Source organism: Mchenga conophoros, linkage group LG14 (assembly GCF_057382185.1).
Source record: "Mchenga conophoros isolate Kocher_MC1m ecotype Shallow Benthic linkage group LG14, M_conophoros_male_GT1.1, whole genome shotgun sequence".
Classification (NCBI taxonomy): domain Eukaryota; kingdom Metazoa; phylum Chordata; class Actinopteri; order Cichliformes; family Cichlidae; genus Mchenga; species Mchenga conophoros.
In genome coordinates, this window is record NC_140539.1 from 12,935,767 (window position 1) to 12,957,854 (window position 22,088).

Below are 22,088 nucleotides of genomic sequence, written 5' to 3' on the forward strand. Positions count from 1 at the left end.
CTCGACCATGTGAGCAGCTGCAAATTTCACTCGAGTGATTTTGACTTTGTAGCAGGGACTTCTTTCACGGTCAGCACTCTATCAGTCCATGGTGATGTACAAGCTTTACAGTGGACAGTGATGCTGGCGTTCCAGCAGTTTCCAGTTCTTGACAGGCTTAAACCTTGGTGGTTTCTGGGTTCCTGACCATCTGAGGGTTTGGGTCTTCCTGCAGATCTCGGCAAAGTCATGACACATCTGAATAACTTGTCCAATTGTTTAAATGATGATCTTGGAATCCTCAGTTGTTTAGAAATGATTCAAAGAGACATTCTTACTTTTGTAATTCTCCTTCTTAGATCGTCTCTGAAGTCCTTGGACTTTCCCATTGTTCTGACTATTGGTCAATCCAGTGACTGCTGTAAAATAAATCCTTTATATGCTGGCAAACTGAAACTACCAGTTTTAGCCAATCGTGACCCCTAATGAGAATTTAATAGCCCTCAGCACTGGCAAGTTAAAATCAATTGTAGAATTGCAGTACCAGTTATGAAAAGGTTTAAGATGGTGTATGTATATATTTAAGAAAGGATTTATTCTATTTAAGAAAAATCCAAAATAAATCCAAACTTGTACACCCCAATTCTTGTTTTTTTTTTTTTTTTTAATTGATTAAAGGTGAATGCTGTGCAATCATTGCACCCTGGAAAAATAGCAGTTCAAATAAATCATTAAAAGCCCAAAATCACATGAAAATTATACCAATGATGAGTGTGTGTAAACTTCTGACCACAACTCTGTATGATAGTAGAAAGAAAAATTTGATTAAAGGGGACATATTATATTTTTATTAATGGAATTGACATAAGCCGATTGCTTTAAAACAACATTTTTATGATGGGCTTTCCTTATTAAGCCAAAAAAATATTGTTTTAAAGGAACAATAGGTGTGTGGGGCTGTCTTCCTGAGAGATAAGCTGCTCTCTGAGTCATTATACAGGCCGTGCACTGAAAAAGCTGTCAGAATGGCTTGGAGCAGACTGAACCCTAAGCGTTGGGAATTATGCGAATCCCCCAATAGTGCATATATGACAGAATAAGGAAAGAACATCATAGGTCACCTTTCATGAATATGAGACAGGCGAGTCTTAGACTTAGAGGTCCAGGAAAGACCCATGCAGCAACTGTAGACTTCAGATCACAGCACAAATGCATCCGTCACATCTTACAAAGCATCACAAACCTAATAAAACGAATTAAATAAATAAATAATAACAAAATAATTTTAACAGCAAATTATTGACTTTTGGGAACAGGTAGTTAAGTAGGCCTAAAAGAGGACGTATCATGTCTATTGGGCACTTATGATAGCGCAGTGTCCGTGATATATACTTATATGTATCTTCAACAATACATACTATTTCATAAAGTGATCTATTTTATGTATACAGTCTCAAGCAAAACAATTACAGTGGCTGAAAATTATTTATTACTTTATTACTGCGCCTGCACTTCACTCTAGTATCACACTGGTAAAGTACAGTAAACAAACTACAGTAGTACTGTGTAGCAGTTAAATGCATGCTCTAAAACAGTGGTTCTTAACCTGGGCTCGATCGAACCCTAGGGGTTCGGCAGAGCCTCCACCATGACATGCACGGCTCATTTTGTGCACCAATAAAAAACATATCTATGTCTTGAATTTGAAAATAGTTTTTTTATTTTTCACTAAAGAGGGGTTCAGTGAATGCGCATATGAAACTGGTGGGGTTCGGTACCTCCAACAAGGTTAAGAACCACTGCTCTAAAATTAAAAATCAGCAATTTACGAGCTCAAAACAAAGCAAAGTTGAGAAAACGCTCGTACTAATTGAATCATCGCGTGATTTGGAGTGCGTGAGCTCTGCGCAATGAGAACTGCAGGTAGTCCGCCATTGCTGTATGAAGAACTGTCGGATTTGGTGTTTGGCAGTCAACAATAAACTTGTGGTGCCGGGACCCGGAGCTACGAGGTCGGGTGAAAGCTCGTCGGCTGCTCGATAAACCAGTAGTCGGCCCAGTCCTCCCTGGACAACACTTTCATGTGAATACGGAGCCCACAGACGAGGCAACCATGTCCAATCTCAGCAAAGGCGGCACCAAGAAGGACACCAAAATGAGGATACGGGCCTTTCCTGTAAGTGTACGCCGCAGTAGGGGCTTTGCCCGTCCGACGGTCGCGGACTCGATTACCGTGGTCTGCGCTAAGGGCTAAATGCTAATAGGCTAACCAGCTGAGGTGACTTGACTATCCGTAAACAAAGTGTAGCCGTCAGATATCCAGTCTTCCACACTCTTGGTCGGTCTGTTAGATGGAAACTCATTTATAATACCAGCTCGGTGATAAGTGTTATAAATCACTTTTATTTTTCCTGTCGCTTAACTGTCTTACAACTTCCCAGGCATTAGCTAGCCGATATGATCAGCCAAGTAGCCGATGCTAACGTTAGCCATGGGTCTTGACACTTGTTGTTTTGACTGATTTTATTTTTGCTCATTTTCTAAAATGTGTCTGTGTGTGTGTGTGTGTGTGTGTATAAATATATATATATATATATATATAAACGCATAATGTCTTTATGACTGAGCACTAAATGTAACGGACGTTTGTGCAGACAGAGGTCTGTACTTTAGCCTCAGCGGCGTTACGGCCGCTTTACATGATGCTAATGAAAACCAAAATGAGCTAACCCAGTTCTTGGTTCTGAATTAATGCCTGTGTGGATTTTGTGGACCTGTGTTGGTGTTGGAATAGATTCTTCGCTCACATGGCACTCTCTTTGTCTGCGAGACACTGAATTATCTATTTTCTGAACTGACCTAAATTTTCATAAAGCATTAGGCTGTCTGTAAAGGCTTGATGAGAGCGTAGCAACAGTATCCATGTAGCTGATTGATCTTAGTGACGAAGTTTTACTTCAGTGCCACCTTCATATATGCCTATGGGCCCGCTGATTGTGGCCCAGTCTTGATAGGATAACTGTCAGAGCTGCTGTCAAACCAGCGTCGTGATGTGCATGTGTTTGGGCTTGCCTGCTGAGTAGCAGCACAGGGGTGGCATGTGTTATGTTTTCTGCTTTTGGATAACGTGTCTTTGGCAATTAGGAATCCCACAAAGAGTCTAGAGTAAGTTTAAAGATTTAAATTATAGACTGGATTATAGATTTCTTGTTATCATGATGCTTTACAGCTGGGCTAAACTAGGTCCTTACTTTACGGTTATTTATCCTATCTGTAGTGCCTTGTAACGTAAAAAAAAACTTTCCTCCTGGTTTAAAATAACATCTGAAACCTTAAAAAAATATATATATATATAAGAGCTGGGGCTGGTAGCTTCAGAAGCACTGAAACCCACGCCCATGCATGCATAAATATTTAATATTAATTGCTTGGTGTATGCAATGACTAACCCTAATATTAGTGTATAGACACTGACCTGCATTCTTTCACTTTACATTTTCCTCATAGTGCTTATGCAAGTACTTAAAGCAGCCTATGAGGTTGTTTTGACAGAGCCAAATTTTCAGAGGACATGGTAGATATTATCTATCTCACCTTTACCCTTTGTGATATCTGCTTTCTCACTATACAAATCATTTTGGTGGGTTAATTTGGGTTTAAGTTGGAAAGAGAGAGAGAAAGGTTTTAACCTAATAAAATTGTTCCAAATTCCTTACCAGCATACCAGGTTAGGATTCTGAGGAAACTGAGAGGTGTTTTAACCCACAACACAGTGTTCAAAAGAATGAAAACTGCTTAGTCATTAGTGTTCATCGTTGCTACAGGAATGTGATGGTTTCTAAATTAGCTGGAATGGGAGCAGCACTTCCTCGAGCTTTTAATGTACCTCATGTTAGGGTCTTTTATTCTTTTATTCTTTTTTTTTATTGAGAGGCATCCTTTTTTACTCTTGCAGTTTTCTTACTAGTCTGAGCAGTTTGCTAGAATAAGCAGATTTATCCTATGATTGAAGATTTTTTTTTTATAGGCAGTGTACACAGCAGGGAAGAAATGATCATCTTAATATTTGCAGATCTGAGCAAATTTATTAATGAGAAAGCGTTTTCTAGAGGAGTAATAAGCTCTGTTAGTGTCTTATACTCAATAATGAAGTAAAAAAGAAATCAAAAATTGAGGATTGACACTTTGCAAAATGTATTCTGCATCACCACTGAGCCAAAGTATTTTATTTAATGCTTTAGTTTTTTAAATCTCAGTTTCTTCTCTGTTTAATTATCTCAAATGCTGTCATTTGTAGTCACCTTATTTTCCCTCCTTTAAACACACGGAGAATAACAGAGCTGGCAGAAAAATATGTGAAAACAGCCACTTTCATGTTAGTAGTTAAAGCACAACCAAGTCACAAACAATTCAAATATAAACATAGCTTGTTGGAATAATAGGCGTGAATAGAGATTGGAAGCATGAGCCAGTTCCACGTGACTACCAGTGCTAATCATCCATCAGACCAGATCCGTATGCCACTAATACAGGTATTATATATATATATTACACATCTGTGAGTAAGAAAGGACCTGCTCGTGTTCAAGTGACTTCATTTGGTCAGGATAAACACAAGGCTCCATGCAGACATTTGCAGGTCCTCCAGTTTGCTGTGCAGGGCACCAACAATGAAGGTGGAATCCACGGAAAAGAAAATTTTGGGATGGGGGTGGACATAAACACATCTGTGTGTTTCCACAATAAAGTGTCATTCCAATCTAAGCTTATGAAATCCTAATTGTTGCAGTTGAACATATCAAAACAATGACGTGATGTCAGCCTTGTGGCAGTGACACATGAGTCACATGTCAGTCTTTTTCCTACTCTGTTTGTGCGTTGACTCAGAGATAATGAAAGCCATTTTTTTTAAATGCACAGAAAATAGATAAGGAGTTATCAAATAGTCAAAGGAGCTTGCAAAGAAAAGCGTCTGGACTTCTTTAAGTTACTTGAAGACGTTTCACCTCTCATCCGAGAAGCTTCTTCAGTTCTAAGGTCAAATGGTGGAGAGTCCCAGATATAAACCTAGTGGGAGTAACCCCCCACAGAGGGACAAAAGGACCCCCTGATGATCCTCTAATCGCCTGAGCCAAGGTGTGAAACTGGGTGTGGGTCCCAATCAGCCACAGTTTCGGGTGAGTTCATTGTGAAACCTGTCTTCAAGTAACTTAAAGAAGTCCAGACGCTTTTCTTTGCAAGCTCCTTTGACTACGATGACCTGGATGACTGAGAACCTTCACAGACATAGAGTTATCAAATAATTAATTTGGACATCAGTATCAACAAAATGTTCTTAATATCCATATGTGATTCGAACAGTTGATTCTCTGTTGTTCATTTTGCCATGCTACATGAGGCCTCAGTCACGCAGGCCTAGGGGAGAACACTCTCTGTCAATGGCAGATTGCCAAGGTTGCGAGCAATTTGCATGGGAGGCACCGACTTGTCTGCAAACACTTGATAACTAAGGCTACGTTCACACTGCAGGCGAAAGCGCATCAAATCCGGCTTTTTTGACCATATGCGACCCATATCCAATCATGGTATGACAGTGTGAACAGCAGAAATCCGATGTTTTCAAATCCGACCTGAGTATGTGGTACTGAATCTGATACATACCTGATGTTTTAGAAAGCGACTGCTGTTTGAATGGTCATCTCGCATTAAATTCGTCTTTTACGTCACTGACACAAGACAGACGCCAATTATCAGCGCCGGAGAAGACATCGCGATTACTTCCGGGCCATCCAGTGTAGATGTTAGTGAAACTGTTGGGAAGACAGCGTTGGAGAAACGTGAACATTTTATTTGTACTGTATAATCTGAAGATTCTTACAGAAATCTGCAACTATCCTTTGAAGCACCGCTCCTCTCTAAAACAGCAATAAGGATAATTATTAGGCCATATGTAAATAACAATAACTTTATAACTTAAAGCAAACTTGGGAAACGTAAAGTCCGAAACAAGTCTTTATATTAAGGCCATCAGTCAAACAATATTGTTTGGTCTGGGTCTAAACAGCGCGTTGTGTGTGACGTCTTCTTTTGCACATGCGGGCCACTTTGAGGGTTCACACTAGAGCGTGTTTGCTGTCGCATTTTATTTGTAGTGTGAACAAGTGGACAAAAAAAATCTGATTTGATCAAAAAATGGGAATTGAGCATTAAGACCTGCAGTGTGAACGTAGCCTCTCTAACCAGCTAGTGGGAGTGAAACTTGGAAAAACTGTGATGCAAATCAGAAATGGAGAACGTCCACTTTAACTAATAGTTATGCCTTTTAAAACACGTTGGTTTCAGCAAAAGGCACATTATTTACTTTGAGGATAAGCATCTTCTCTTTCTGGATTGAATTGTACTTTTTCAACTTCAGCTACTGCTTAGCAAGTAGTTGGGACCACTGCTTATTAGCCAACAGGCCTACAGTACATCTCAAGATGGTTAAAACATACCCTCTTAGATGAGCTGTGGCTAGACGTAGAACAGGCACTATGCAGTAATATAGAGATTTCGGACCTACAGTTCATTAGCTCAAGCATCAATATCAGCTCCTCTCTGACAGCATGGTGGGAATTTCTAAAAATGACTGAGTCTTCACTAATTCCATGTAAACAAACCCATCTGGAACAACCCTGACATACTAGAAAACAATAATATGATACTTCCAAGGGGTGGCACATTGGTCAGCACTGTTGCCACAGCAAGAAGGTCCTGACTTCAATTCCACCATTAGGCCAGGGTCTTTCTGTTTGGAGTTTCCATGTTCTCCCCGTGTTTGTGTGGGTTCTCTCCAGGTACTCCAGCTTCCTCCCACAGTACAAAGACATGCAGTTAGTGGGTTTAGGTTGGTAATTAAATTAGGTGTGAATGTGAGTGCGAATGGTTCTATTTGTGACAGACTGACTGTACCCTGCCTCTCACCCTAAGGGATCGGATAGGCTCCAGATTTAATTTCAAAACCTCTAAATATACAGTACACTCTCAAAGTAGATATCCCTTTCTATTGTTAAATGGGAGGTCAATCTATCAGTCAGCTTTGATTACAGCGTTTGGTCTCAGATATGTCTAAAATGACTAGAAACTCCAATCTCCAATTAATACAATTGAAAATCCTTCATAAAGTGCACTATACAGATCAACAGATGTTCAGGATCGGTCTGCATCATCTAACACCTGTTCGCACTGTCAAGGCAATACACCTGACAATTACATCCATGCTTCCTGGTTCTGTCCACCTGTTCAGAGGTTTTGGTTCCAGATATGTGAAACCTTATCAAAGGTTCTGAAGTGTAACATTCCAGCCTCCCCTTCAGTTTGCTTGTTGGGCGACCTAGATGATAACACTGTCTTCCCTCTCTCTTAGAACATCTCAGGTGTGCCCCCCCCCCCCCCCCCAAACACACACACACACACACTGGGCCCCCTGGCTCTGTTGGGCCCTTACTGGGGGGTGGGGTGCTGTTGGATCTCGGGTCTCTGGCCACGGAGCTCGGTCTGCTCTGGCTTAGCAGACAGAGCCTCCAGGCTTGTCACTGCAACCCCCTGGGGTCTCTGCACTGTCTGCTGGGTGACTGTCATTGTTATTTATGTATATGTTGGTTGTTGCTGTGGTTTCTCTGCTGTTTTTTTCCCCCCTCAACAGGTGTTGATTTAGCTCTCTCCCTTTCTCTCTCTGTCCCTCTTCTTCTCTCCCTCTCTTTCTGTCAACTTTCTCCCCAACTTCACTTTTTCCTTTTTCTTTTCCGTCACCCGGTCTTGTCCATTATTGTTGTGATAATCCAAAATCAAAAAACCCTAATAAAGGTCTAATAAAATATGAGTATCAAGTGGACAATTGCAACAAATGCTGCAATGCTTCACTTGTGAAATTAAATCTGTTTGTCATTTTTTGGCCTTCAGACAACAATTCTGATTGCTACACTGCCAAACAGGACGGGGGGGAAAAAAGAAAAAAGTTGGCCAGTGTTTGCACACAAGTTGCCATATTCCATGCAAACTATGAGCAAAGTGGCAACCTGCTGGGAAGCAAAGCATTCACAAGGGTTTTTTGGGTAAAGACGCTATACCTCTTTGCAGTCAGTTTCTCCTAGCGACAGCTGGCAACCTCCAACAACCATTCACAGCCAATTGGGTAATATTCATTTTTCTCTGGCAACCAGTGGTTACCAGACAGTCACCAACCACTTTCTAGGCCTGTGTGAATGGAGTCTTAGCTCCCTTACTAGCAAAATGTACTGATCTTCTAGAACATGATGTGGTATGCACATGTTCTCATGCACAGATTCTTCATGTTGACACAACTAATCACTGGTTATAGTCCTGTTGAAACCCATTACTTGTTACTTCTTGCAGATGACGATGGACGAGAAGTACGTCAACAACATATGGGACCTTCTGAAGAATGCCATCCAGGAAATTCAAAGGAAGAACAACAGCGGCCTGAGTTTTGAGGAACTTTATAGGAACGCCTACACAATGGTGCTTCATAAACATGGAGAGAAGCTGTACACGGGCCTGCGTGAAGTTGTTACCGAACACCTCATCAACAAAGTAAGGCCATCACAGATCGCAGCCTAAAACAGTTGCTGGAAGTTAAGTGATGACAGATTGACTAAAATATTTAGAGTTCATTTGAGCTGTCTGTCATTCCTGTGTGTAATACATGCAGCACATGGTGGGCTAGTATGTATTACACAATACTGTGCTGGTATTTAAAGTAGACTGGATTTGATCTACATAAAGAAAGATTGAAGCTGCGGTTGCTCTTTGGAGACGGTTAGGTTATTCTTTGGTGGAACAAACCTGGCCTGTGAATAGTTTCCTCCAGTTAACACAATGATATTAAAATCTGATTTTAATGAGGCCTGTTGTTCGAATGTCAGGGCTGAATTTCACTCAAATGCTTGAAAGTCTGTTTGGTGCTAAACAGAAATTGTCATAGGATTCATATAATGATTTCTTTTTTTCTTTTTCCCCTGCTTGGCTTGCATGCCATACTGAACAACAAAGTCAAAACCAGAAAATATGAGCCGGTTGCATTCATGAGCAGCCTTGTAAAGGCACATAAGCAGAAAGATGGAGAATATAAATCCACAGGCTGTTACTTAAGTCTTGTGGTAGATTTGTAAAACCCTTTACTCACGCCCCCCCCTTTTTTTTTTTTTTTTTTTTTTTTTTTAGCAGATGCCTCATTCCTGTGGCTGGAAGGCAAGAAAGAGCCCAGGTTTGAGGATGGGGGGCTTCAGTGGTTTTTTTATTCGGGGGTTTCAGCTGTGAGAGAAGGCACATCTGTCTGAAAGCCCTTCATAAAACAGGCGTTGTCCTGTGCCTTATAGAAGAGCTTTAGGATGCTTTTGATGATGGAGTCATTTTCTCAAATCGGACATGTAATTGGTTTGTTTTACCACTGAAAATAAAATGTTAGTGAAGTAGATTATCCTAAGCAGCTTGTTTTTAAAAACAAAAGTGGCAGAAAGGAGGGCTATCTGAGATTTATTCCTTCTTAAAACTCCTAATAAGTTAGAGAAAGCATAATTGTTCCTAAGCTGTCGCTTGTATTTTTGTAGCATGTATAATTAGTGGCAAATTATGCCTGTCCATGAGATCTGTCGCAAAGGCTTCTTTGCAGCTTACAGTGAGCAGACACACGATGAGCAATATTTCAGCACGATGTTATTGAATAACAGCCAGATGGTTTTACAGCTTAATTAAATGCACATTCTCAGCTTGGCAGGCTTAGTAAATGAGCAGTCAGGAAATGTCAACAAGTAATGGATCAAAGACGAGTTCTCTGACAGCTGAGTGTGTTTTTATTGTCTTATAATGGTAAAGGCATCGCTTTGAAAGAAACAGTTGTAATGGTACGAACGCAGCATCGTCTCAACCCAGCTTAAGTTTGGAAGACAGTCGAGAGGTTCAGTCAGAAGTGCATTTGTTTTGATTTTTATGCAGGGAGGTTGGGGGGGGGTTATATATTGTTTTGGGCCTAATAGTTAATGTTATTATGAATTATTGAGAGAAGGATTTGTAGATGTGTATTTTTTCAGCAGTGATTCATCGTTGTCTAGACAAGGGATGAAAATAAGCTTTAAGTCCAATCGAGCATGTCTATTCGGTCTCAGATGTTTATTTTCTACAATCACTTCTGGCTTTTAAGGTCATTTTTGTGATTTATCTATTTATTTATTTCAAATGTTAACCTGTTAAGACCTGAAGTTTAGATGAGACCATATGCAGTCTTCTGGCTCTTTAATGTAGGTCAGAAATTGATAACTTAAGGCATACTTTAATTACAGCTGGTGTTTAAGAAAGTTAAAGTTAAATAAAGCATTTATAAACACACACACACACACTTTGATTTGTAATATATGTAATATTTGATATGATGGAAAAGCAGCATTACAAAGTGGCAAAACAGATGAATATAATATGGGGTACATTGTTTTTTTTGTTGTTGATTTTTTTTAAGCAAGCCATGACTTTGCATAGTGCACGTTTAGATTTATGGTTTTGCTTCTGACTTTTGATCTGGATGTGGAAAAGAAGAAGTCGGTGCATTCATAAAGCTTGGTCGCCTGTAACATTAAGAGCAGAGGCCGTAATATATTACCTCTGCCCCGAAGGAGAAGGAAGGAGAGGTCAGTGTGCCCTTAAGAATCTTACTCCACTGAGACATTTAGTTTACTTTGCTGAGTCACACTGCAGTGTGACTGTTATCAAGCTGTTGTGTGCCTGACTAGTAAAGAAGGCCCGCATTAAAATGCTGCACGAGCAACAAAATACAAATACAGGTGTCTGCTTAAGTTCTAAGGCTGTGTTTCTGTCTCGTCCAAAGGTACGGGAAGATGTTCTCAATTCATTAAACAATAACTTCCTCCAGACCCTAAATCAGGCCTGGAATGACCACCAGACAGCTATGGTGATGATTAGAGACATCCTGATGTATATGGTGAGTATACAGTCATGCAGTAAGACATATGAGCGTTAGATATAAATATTTTACACATAACAGCTGTATTTTATATGCTTAAATATACATTTAAGCTCAGCTGCTGTTAATTCCAGTTCATTCTAATGTTGTTTGGGACATTTTTGTGTGTCTTTGTCACAGGATCGGGTGTACGTACAGCAGAATAGCGTGGAGAACGTCTACAACCTGGGCCTTATCATATTTAGGGATCAAGTGGTTCGCTATGGTTGCATCAGAGACCACCTCCGACAAACTCTGCTAGACATGATTGCCCGGGAGAGGAAGGGAGAGGTGGTGGACAGGTAGCCAAAAGTCACAAATAGCATTATCTAATAAATTATCTTTAGTTTTCAAATAAAATGAAGTTTGCGTTCTTGATCTTTAAATGGAAAAGTCATCATTTCTCACCAGGGGTGGACATGGCAGATGCCTTTGGTATTAGAAATATACGATCTGTCAAATACATCTGCTGCATTTGCACCCAGTGGGCAAAAGCCTCAGAGCCTCTGGCATTTTAAAAACACTGACTATTCTGAATTTCATGCACTGTGGACTGTAACTGTTTTTCAATGGATGAATAGTAAAAAGTTAGTTGGCAGTTATACTGAGTGTGAAATGAGCTTCCACAAAATTTTTTTTTTTTTTTTTATGTTTTGTTTTGTTTTGCATTACTTACCATTTGGTTTGCTTCTCCTTCTCTAGGGGAGCCATTAGAAATGCCTGCCAAATGTTAATGATTCTCGGCCTTGAAGGGAGATCTGTGTATGAAGAAGACTTTGAAGCACCGTTTTTAGAAATGTCTGCAGAATTTTTCCAGGTTTGGGAGAGAAATCCATTTTCCTTGTTTATGTGTTTATTTATTTATTTTAATTTGGGTCTATATTTCTTTGTGGCTTCCCTTAAAGGAACTAAAACCTCTTGTATAAACTGTTTCTTGTTTTCACTCAGATGGAAAGCCAAAAGTTCCTTGCAGAAAATAGTGCCAGTGTGTACATAAAGAAAGTTGAAGCCAGGATTAATGAGGAGATCGAGCGGGTAATGCACTGCCTGGATAAATCCACAGAGGAGCCCATCGTCAAGGTGGTGGAACGTGAGCTCATCTCCAAACACATGAAGACCATCGTAGAAATGGAAAACTCAGGCCTGGTCCACATGCTTAAGAACGGCAAAACAGATGGTAAGCCCTCAGTCACAGCCTGCTGCTCCACTTCACCTCTTTAGCGTTTATATTTTTAGTGATTTATTGTTTAAATTGACATCCACGCGAGTTACAGTGAAATAGAAAATCCCCAACACTCTTTAATAAACCGTGAAGCTGTCACTTCCAGGAAATACTTTACTGGCTCAGTAATACAGTCATATCATGTTCCCATTGGTTCATGCCACAAATGGTAATATGTGAGGAATTCAATGATGATTTGATTTCAGTGAAACTGGAACTGTAGTGCCTGGAGAGTATATTTCTCCTCCTTTTCTGCAGATCTCAGATGCTCAGTCCCTTTTCAGTTGGCAGAAGTGTATTTTTGATGTGTGCTCATGTGTGTATTCATGCTTACCTCTCTACAGATTTGGCATGCATGTACAAGCTGTTCAGCAGGGTTCCCAATGGGCTGAAGACCATGTGTGAGTGTATGAGCTCATACCTGCGGGAGCAGGGCAAGGCCCTGGTGTCAGAGGAAGGAGAAGGGAAAAACCCTGTGGACTATATTCAGGTACGGCACTGGGTTATCAGTCGACATAATGTTGCTGAAGATGGACTGTTCTGATGATACTGAGAATGTGCTACCTCGTAAGAGATCACAGATGGATTTCCTCTGGCTCAGTACACTTCAGCATGTCATTGCGTGATGAGCCTTGACCATAATGCACTTTAATTACTTCCCAGCAGAGAATATCTGCTCTCGGTCCCATGTTTGTTACCACAAACCATGATGGTCTTTACCCTCATCCACACTGAGTCTTTGCACTGTACTTAGCATGTGAGGTCCTTCTGGCAACTAGAAAGACATCAGTGCTTTTGAAAATCTTATGGCCTTTAAATCCCTTTGAAGTTCTTGGTTAAAATAATGACTCACTTCTTACTCTCTGGTAGAAAACAGCAGCCTCTTCTTTTACCACATCAGCTCTTGCAGATTCACCTTTTCTGATGAGACCACCTTTCCTTTGCTGTAGCTACTGTTTGTTAAGCTCCTTCTAATGCACGCTGCTGTTGCATTTCCTGTCTTCCTGCAGGGTTTGCTGGACCTGAAGTCCCGTTTTGACCGCTTCCTCCAGGAGTCTTTCAACAATGACCGCCTCTTTAAACAAACTATTGCTGGTGATTTTGAGTACTTCCTTAACCTGAACTCCCGCTCGCCTGAATACCTCTCACTCTTCATCGATGACAAACTGAAGAAGGGTGTTAAAGGGGTGAGCCCACTAATCATGCATTCATGCTCTTATTTTTAGAACGTATGACAAATGTTACTGACCTGCTTCTTTCAAATTTATAACCTCACTTCAAAAAATGCCAAAAAGAAAAAAAACCCACACAATGTTTTCATGTAAAAAGTTGTGCTTCTGCTTTCTTTTGTGTTTTCAAAAGTGCTGGGGAAAATAAATCATAAAGTCTGTTTTTGATTAATGGGTATAACCTGACCCTGTTATTTTTATCCAGCTGACAGAGCAAGAAGTGGAGTCTATACTGGACAAGGCCATGGTGCTCTTCCGCTTCATGCAGGAGAAGGACGTGTTTGAGAGGTACTACAAGCAGCACCTGGCTCGCAGGCTGCTCACTAACAAGAGCGTCTCTGACGACTCGGAAAAGAACATGATCTCAAAACTTAAGGTGAGCAGGCATGTGGCATGATATAACTCTGGCTTTGGAGTAAGCTGACTATAAAATGAAAGATCCCTGGGTGCTTGGAGACTGGCCACAATAGTGATGTACGATTCGTGAACGAATCGTTCAATACTCGAGAATCACTTTACTGAGTCGTGAATTATGATTCACAAGCCCAACTGACTCACTGACTCATCCCTGTTTCTGTTAGCAAACTAATTCGCTTAGTAGAAATATATCTAGCTTATAATTCAAATTGTGGGGGGGAAAACAACAGCCAGTTTCTTAACAAAAGCATTTCTGCTCTGAACTGGAAGAAAAAACCCTGAGTAGAAGCTCACATCAAGAAAATAGCTCCTCGGTTCACAGTAGCATCGCTCTGCTAACATGCTAACAGCACATTTGAGCTACTCACCCCCTCCCTTCCTGTGTTGAATCGTAAGCGTAAGCAAATCACTCAGGACTGGCTCACCCCCTCCCTCCTGTGCTGAATCATAGAGCAAGCGAACGAATCACTCACTCACCCCCTCCCTCTGCAGCTTCTTCTTCTTCTTGGTTGGCAACCAATGTTAAGGCACATTACCGCCCCCTGGCTCACAGCTCAGTGGACATTTAGATGAGAAAATATATATTTAACACATTTAAGGAAAATACTAATAAAATAAAAATAAACAAATGTTTATTAAGCAATTTTGATAGGAAATTGCTTAATTTTAGAAATATTTTTGCTGTTTTTTGCTCTATAAAATAGTTGTTTTCTTTTAGAATCATTCATCTTAGCAGTAGGATTTACATGAAAAGAGAAACAAATTAAGTTTGAGTGAAAATGTACACTTTTTGCACTCTCTGGTCAACTGACTCAGTGAATCAAATGACTCAAAAAACCCGATTCATTTTGGTGAGTGACTCATTAAAACTCGATTCAGTAAAAAGAATCAAATTTACCATCACTAGGCCACAGTGCTCAGATGTGTTATGGGCACTTCTTTACATTATTTTTTTTTCTCCGTGTTTTTTGCATTTCAGTGGATGTTTAGGTAAAAGGAAACATACAGTTTTCAGACTGTATCGACTTGCCTGTGTTTGATCATTATATAAATGTTTCTTTACTTTAAATAGACAGTTCCCTTCAAAATCAAATATACTCACTTTTTCTGTAGTGCTTTTTATCCATTTTTTCAGTAAGACTTGTTTGATTTTGGAGATATAAGCTGTAGAAATGCCTGCTTTCTCCTGAATATAATAGAACCAGATGTCCTTCACTTTCTTTTGCTCAAAGTGGCCATAAAAAAAAAAACATTCGGAAAAACTCAGCAGAAATGACTCTTTGCAGAAATCATGACCCAGTTACTCAAATATATCCACAAACCTTGATGTGAGCAGTTTTATGTTGGAATTGTATTTTTATTTTAATTTTTTCTACCAAACTGCACCCGACGCTTTATCCCTGCAGATGGAAGCATCTCCAATTATGACAACACTTATGACAAATACAGAATTATGACAAATACATGCTTTGGTTTTTGGGGGGTTCACTGAGCATCACGAGGCTAGGAGGAAGCAGATATCTCTATAGCTGATATCTGTAAATCTGGTTCTGCAGCCCAGAATTATGTTCTTACACTTGATTTCAGCTTGAGCTGTCCCCTTTTCTTTTGAATAGCTTACCAATTATAAATCTAATCCTTCTTCATGTCTTTATTGCACAGACCGAGTGCGGCTGTCAGTTCACCTCTAAACTGGAGGGCATGTTCCGAGATATGAGCATCTCCAACACCACCATGGATGAGTTTAGACAACATTTACAGACGACTGGGGTGAGGAAAATCTACTTTTTGTCACAATAAAGAGCCTAATTAGTAAATGTAATCAGGACATTGTTGCTTGATTGACTGAGCTTTGTTGCACTGCTCAGTTACATATTAACAATTAGGCACCTAATTATCCATATCCTGGAAAGTCATAGTGCATAAGCTTCTGGCTTGTGCTGTGCTTTCAGATTGCTGGGGTGACTTTAGCTCCATTTGGTGAACAGTGTAACCAATCAGAGTTCATATTTATGCACATTGCTTTTAAATTCATGGTCCAAGTAGTGTTGTCTGATATTTGTCATGTCTGGATCTTGTGTGCGCACAGTAACTGTAACAGTCACCTCAAGGTGCTTCATATTGTAAGGTAAAGACCCTACAATAATTTTTCACCCCATGAGCAAGCAATGACGACATCTGTTAAAACTTCCTTTTAACAGATAGAAATCTCCAGGAGAACCAGGAAAGTCCTGTGACCAGTTGGCGTTGATGGGTGGGAGACAGGGCAAAAGGCACACTGTGGAATAGAGCCAGAGATGAATAATAATTAATGATTAAATGCAGAGTGGTGTATAAACACAGAGAGAGTGATGAAGAAACACTGACACAACCCCCGGCAGCTTAGGCCTATTACAATTTAACTAAGGGAAGATTCAGTGTCACCTGATCCACTATAAGCTTTATCAAAAACAAAAGCTTTAAGTCAGGTCTTAAAAGTAGCGAGGATGTCTTTCTTCCAAATCTAAATGCTACCAATATTACCACATAGTATCACTATGGCATCACTGTAGGTGATCGTATGTGTTGTTTTTTATTTTTCCTAACTCAAGGTGTCACTCGGAGGGGTCGATCTCACTGTTAGAGTCCTGACCACGGGATACTGGCCAACGCAATCAGCAACACCCAAGTGCAATATTCCACCTTCACCTCGACATGCATTTGAAGTCTTCAGAAGGTTTGTTAGTTGTTCACTTCACTCACAGATTTGGTAGTTTATTGATTACATGTGTGTGCTTTCATAACAGCACTTAGCTTTTCAGTCTGGTGATTTTCTAAAAGGTTTCTCCGTGTGATCCACAAGGAACAATAAATCCATTATATGTTGTTACCAGTAGAAGTAGAACATGGAGATTACTTTTTTCTTTTAGTCCCTTTCATGAAAATATTACTGTGTATGTTTGCTAGACACAGCATTTCAAACTAAATATCTACTGTGTCCTGCTGCAGAAAGCAAAGTTGCATTGATCATTTTTTTTAGGTTAATCTAGTATGACTCTCCTCTGCATGCAGGTTTTACCTTGGGAAGCACAGTGGGAGACAGCTCACCCTGCAGCACCATATGGGCTCTGCAGATCTAAATGCCACCTTCTACGGGCCAATTAAAAAGGTACGCTCCACTTGGAAAGGGGAGTCTCAGTACATTTCAGCAACCTTTATTTCATTTTAGAATAACAAGTGGACCTGGCTTTACGTTCATTACTTATTGTGAATTTTCTGTTTTATAAATTAGCTTAGTGTTTTAAATATAAGCAAATGACAGACTAACAAATGCGAATAAATGTAACAGTTTTAAGTAATGGAAAGTAAAAATGAAATCTGCTGTTTTGACATCTTGTCAAAATGGATTCTGACTAATGTTTTTATGTTGCCTTATCCCAACATTTGAACAGGAGGATGGGTCAGAGGTCGGAGTAGGTGGTGCCCAGGTGACAGGCTCCAATACTAGAAAGCACATACTCCAAGTGTCCACCTTCCAGATGACCATTCTCATGCTTTTCAACAACAGAGAGAAGTCCACCTTTGAGGTGCACAACTTAATTCCTTAGTACCCAACATAGTAGGATATTTTGGTCCCCATATGTCTTCATGTGTCGTGGACAAGCAGGAAAAGGTCATTTTAGTCTGTGGCCTCTGTACTGTGTTGACACCAAGCCTGCCCTCTTCACTATGTAGGAAATCCAGCAGGAGACGGACATCCCAGAGAGGGAGCTGGTGCGAGCACTGCAGTCTCTGGCCTGTGGGAAGCCAACACAGAGAGTTCTCACCAAGGAGCCAAAGTCCAAGGAGATCGAAAATGGCCATGTGTTTACAGTTAACGACCAGTTTACCTCCAAACTGCACCGTGTCAAAATCCAGACAGGTATGAAAAACAAAATCATGAAGTTAAGCACTTTTCTTGAGGCTCACAGCTTTAGTTTGATTTTTCCTAGGTGTTATTCTGTGAATGTAAACTGTGTGAGTATAGATTTTTACTGTGTCAGGCTTAAAAAAATGAACTTTTATTTTCTTAAAGCTTAGTAATAGGCAGTAAATTTGTTACAGATACAGCTTATCTTGCTTTTTCAAGACTTTTCCTCCTTAATCTTGTATCTTCATATCACTAGAACAAAACTTAGTTAATTAATAAATATTTAGTCAGATAAAGAAGTTTAAAGTCTAGTAGCACGTAAAGAGCAGGAAACACGTGTGGATTACAGTATTTCAATGGCATCTTTTAGGTGATTTTGTGAACAGGTAAATATAAACTTAATGGCACCTTCATTAGATACACCTGTTCGACTGTGCATCAAAGCAATTGTATAATGAGCCAATCACATGGCAGTAACTCAATACCATTTAGGCATGCAGACATGCCTAAACTCTGAATATTTTCTGAAAATCACTTATTGATGTCAGAGGGGAATGTGCAGACTGCTTCAAGCTGATAGGAAGGCAGCAGTAACTCAAATAGCCTCTCACTACATGTATGCTGAAAAGCATCCGTGAACGCGCGCACGTCAACCTTAAAGCAGATGTGCTGCAGCAGCAGAAGACCACACCACGTTCACTCCCGTCAACTAAGAACAGGAAACTGACGCTACAGTTCAAAAGACTGAAAGACAAAAACACCACAGTCTGTCTCAGTACTGTTGATGATTTTGTCTATTACCTCTTTACGCTTTGAAAGCCTGCTAGAAGTAATCCCTGAAGCTCTCTTCTGAACTGAGCGATGTCTGCCATATTTCAGGCCTGTTTCCTGAGCAAAATGGGTGTGCAGCAGAAGGTAGTGTGGGTGGTTTCTGTCTATGCAGCTACCCTTGGAAAAACCCAGAAACTGTTCTGATGGTCATCAAACCACATCTTTATTGATTATATACTAAGGTGTCAGAACTCCTCATTAAGGGTAGAGTAGGGTGGTCACATGTCGCCTTTTATGAGGGAAAGAGTTACAGGTGCTCACAAGGCAAAGGGGGGTTCCAACTGAGTACTAGCAAGGCATACCTAATAAAGTGACTATTGAATGTACATAAGGAAATGACACGTTTCATCATGATCTCTTGCATTTATTGTCTATCTACCGTGTGTTTTTTGTGCACTACCCAGTGGCTGCTAAACAGGGGGAGTCGGATCCAGAGAGGAAGGAGACGCGGCAGAAAGTGGACGACGACAGGAAGCATGAGATCGAAGCTGCCATCGTTCGCATCATGAAGTCTAGAAAGAAGATGCAGCACAATGTCCTGGTAGCAGAGGTCAGTCAGCAGAAGCTGTAGCTAAAGCCCACTTGTAAAGAGCACAAAAATAAAACTATAATGTTCTGTGGTTTACAGCACCAGTCCCCTAGTGGCACATTATATGATGTACAAGAGGTTAGAGCCTCTAGTGCGCTCTAGTGGTTTACTTCTTTCACATAAAAAGCTGATATAAAAGAGTCTTGCATAGCAAAGTTAATAATAAATTGGTAAATAAAAAGGCCACGAAAGAAGTAGCCGTGAATTAAACAGTCGTGCTTTCATGTGTCTCCACAGGTCACACAGCAGTTGCGGGCACGATTCCTTCCTAGTCCTGTAGTCATCAAGAAACGCATTGAAGGACTCATTGAGAGGGAATATTTGGCAAGAACACCGGAGGACCGCAAAGTGTACACTTATGTAGCATAAAACAAATTAATTCAATGAAAGCTAGCATCGAGTTGAAAGAAGCTGAGGGCCTTTTTTTCTTTCCTTTTTTTTTTTTTTTTTTTTTTTTTTTGGTGGACTGCTATGTGTTTGAACAAACTTGGAAATGCTTTCATTGTTGATTCTGGGAAACACTGGGAAGGTTAACATTTCTTCCATAAAAATGTGTTTAAAAAAAGAAAATGTTAAAAAAAAATCATGCAAAGGATGGTGAAGTTTTCTAGCATTATTAGAGTTCTTCAGCTGAGCGAAGTGAAATGAGGGAGTCTAGTTTTGTATAAAATCCATGTTTCTTGTGGCCTTTGGAGAGAACTTAGTGGGCCTGTTTGCGGGCTAACGACGCGCCGCCACCAAACGAGCGCATCAGAGGCCACACGGAGAACGAGAAAACATTTGAACTCACTCCCCTGTTTTAAATGTTGATGTCAATGTGTTCTGTTTGTGTTTTGTGGCACAATAATGGCTGTACAGGTTGACAGATAGGCCTTTTTCCTCTCAAGAGGATTTTTAGATTTAAAGAAGAGGACAGAGTGTTAACTGGTACAGACCTGGTTTACAACAGCAGTGAAATACATTTTGAGTACTTGAGAAAACATGAAGAGTGCTTAATTTATGTTGCAAATAGGTCTGGGGTGGTTTTTTTTGTTTTGTTTTGTTTTTTTGTTTTTTTTTTTAGGGGGGGTGGGGGGGTTTTAATGTCTGCTATCAAACATGAACTATTTAATGCCATTCTCATTTGGCCAGGTCTGTACTAGTGGTTATAGAGATCAAGGGCTGTTGCTTCACAGCATGCTTTTATCTATTGGATCAATCAGGGGAATATAAGACACACATGAAACTCCATAAAAGGTGTTTGGACTCTCATGACACATTTTTCACGTAAGGCCTGCGTATGATAGGCCACCCACCCCCCTAAAAAAAAAAAAAAGATTTCTCTCTGAGTGGAAGGTTCCTTGTGGTGCAGGTGTGCAAAGAGGATATTATTTTTCGTTCTCGACTGCATTTTGATCAGCTGGAACCAGTTTAGCACCATGTTCTAATGTGTACAAATTGTAAAATAAATATTGTACTCACTGCAAAGGTGGATTGTACAGGGCCTTGTTTTCATCATATTAAATGTAGAATTTAAAAAAAAAAAAATGAAAGGGATGCTTTTTTTTTTTTTTTTTTTTTCTGCATCTTTGCATGACCAACCAAGGCCTCGGCAAGCCTCAGAAATGCATCTGTAACCATAATCAAGGCTTAATTTCAGTGGTAAGCCACAGTCAGATTCTGTGTTCACAACAAGAATTTGGCAGGCTTCACGAGGATGTTGTTTATTACAGTATTTTCCAATTCACGTGTTTCTGTTTATCTTTACTTTTTGGTAAGAAAATACTCAGCTGAAGCTGCCATTGGCCACTTTGCTATGCTACACCCTGCTTGCCAGCTTGGATAATTTTCTGTCAAAACACTTTTTCTTTAAAAACTACCTTGATTCTTCATGCCACAGATTCAACAAGGTGGTGGAAACATTCCTCTGAGATTTTGGTCCCAAAGGTGCTCTCTATTGGATTGAGGCTGGCAACTGTGGAGGCAATTTGAGTACAGTAAACTTATCATGTTGAAGAAATCATTTGTGATGCGCTTTATCCGAGAAGATGGGTGCACTGTGGTCACAAAGGTGGTGGTCAGCAACAATACTCGGGTAGGCTGTTTAAACAATGTTCAGTTGGTACTAAGGGGCCCAAAGTGTGCCAAGAAAATATCCACTACACTATTACACCAGCCTGAAGCAGAATGGATCCATGCTTTTAATGTTTGCACCAAATTCTGACCCTACCATCCAAATGTTGAGGCAGAAATGGAGGCTCCTCTGACCAACAGCTCTGGATCCCAGTGTGGTCTTCTGCTGCTGTAGCCCATCTGCTTTGAGGTGTTCGAGTACTCAGAGTAGAAAAGTGGTATATAAAAACCAGACCATTTACCTTCCAAACAGCTCAAAGCAGTTTGGCCGTTTTCCTCTAACACTAACGAGGCATTTTCCCCCAGAGAACTGCTTCTCAGTGGATGTTTGCTCTTTTTTGGACCATTCTCTGTAAACCCGAGAGACACTTCTGTGTGGAAAATCCCAGAAGATCAGCAGTTTCTGAAATACTCAGACCAGCCTGTTTGACAGTAACAGCTGTGCCACATTCAAAGTCACTTAAATAATGTTTTTTTCCTAATTCTGATGCTCAGTTTGAACTTCAGCAGATCGTCTTGACCATGTGTACATGCCTTAATTCACTAAGTAGATACCATTGGCTGTTATCTGAGCAGTTGAACAGGTGTCCCTAATAACATGTCTGGTGAGTGTAGAAAACTAAAGTTATAACAGAGTATAGTTATTTCAGGTCCGTGGCTTGTACTGGTGTTAAATAATATTATTTTGTACTGAAAGGCGTTCTTAATACTTCTACTGAGTAATGAAAATACAATGAGTAATGAAATAACAGTAAATGACAAAAACACAAGTCTTGGCCTTCGAATTAGAGCCCCAGTCTGTTCAACAA

At 40.2% G+C, this 22,088-nt stretch overlaps 1 protein-coding gene across 1 annotated transcript; it reads left to right on the top strand.

The window, feature by feature from the left end:
* The first annotated feature begins 1,893 nt into the window (after nucleotides 1–1,893).
* On the top strand, nucleotides 1,894–20,213 carry cul3b (cullin 3b). The gene is made up of 16 exons (XM_085245342.1): nucleotides 1,894–2,155; nucleotides 8,374–8,571; nucleotides 10,856–10,969; nucleotides 11,132–11,292; nucleotides 11,693–11,807; nucleotides 11,939–12,167; nucleotides 12,557–12,702; nucleotides 13,223–13,399; nucleotides 13,647–13,817; nucleotides 15,521–15,628; nucleotides 16,450–16,574; nucleotides 16,910–17,006; nucleotides 17,290–17,424; nucleotides 17,573–17,759; nucleotides 18,983–19,128; nucleotides 19,405–20,213. Exons 1-16 carry the CDS (start codon nucleotides 2,093–2,095, stop codon nucleotides 19,534–19,536), a joined length of 2,304 nt encoding a protein of 767 aa, XP_085101468.1. The 5' UTR covers nucleotides 1,894–2,092; the 3' UTR covers nucleotides 19,537–20,213.
* The last annotated feature ends 1,875 nt before the right edge of the window (nucleotides 20,214–22,088 follow it).

Excerpts from the sequence above, each read along its gene's own strand:
- cul3b (XM_085245342.1), top strand. The coding sequence starts at position 2,093 with ATGTCCAATCTCAGCAAAGGCGGCACCAAGAAGGACACCAAAATGAGG. Across the intron at positions 2,156-8,373 it reads TGAGGATACGGGCCTTTCCT|ATGACGATGGACGAGAAGTA; the intron begins GTAAGTGTACGC and ends TACTTCTTGCAG. Across the intron at positions 17,425-17,572 it reads GAGAGAAGTCCACCTTTGAG|GAAATCCAGCAGGAGACGGA; the intron begins GTGCACAACTTA and ends TTCACTATGTAG.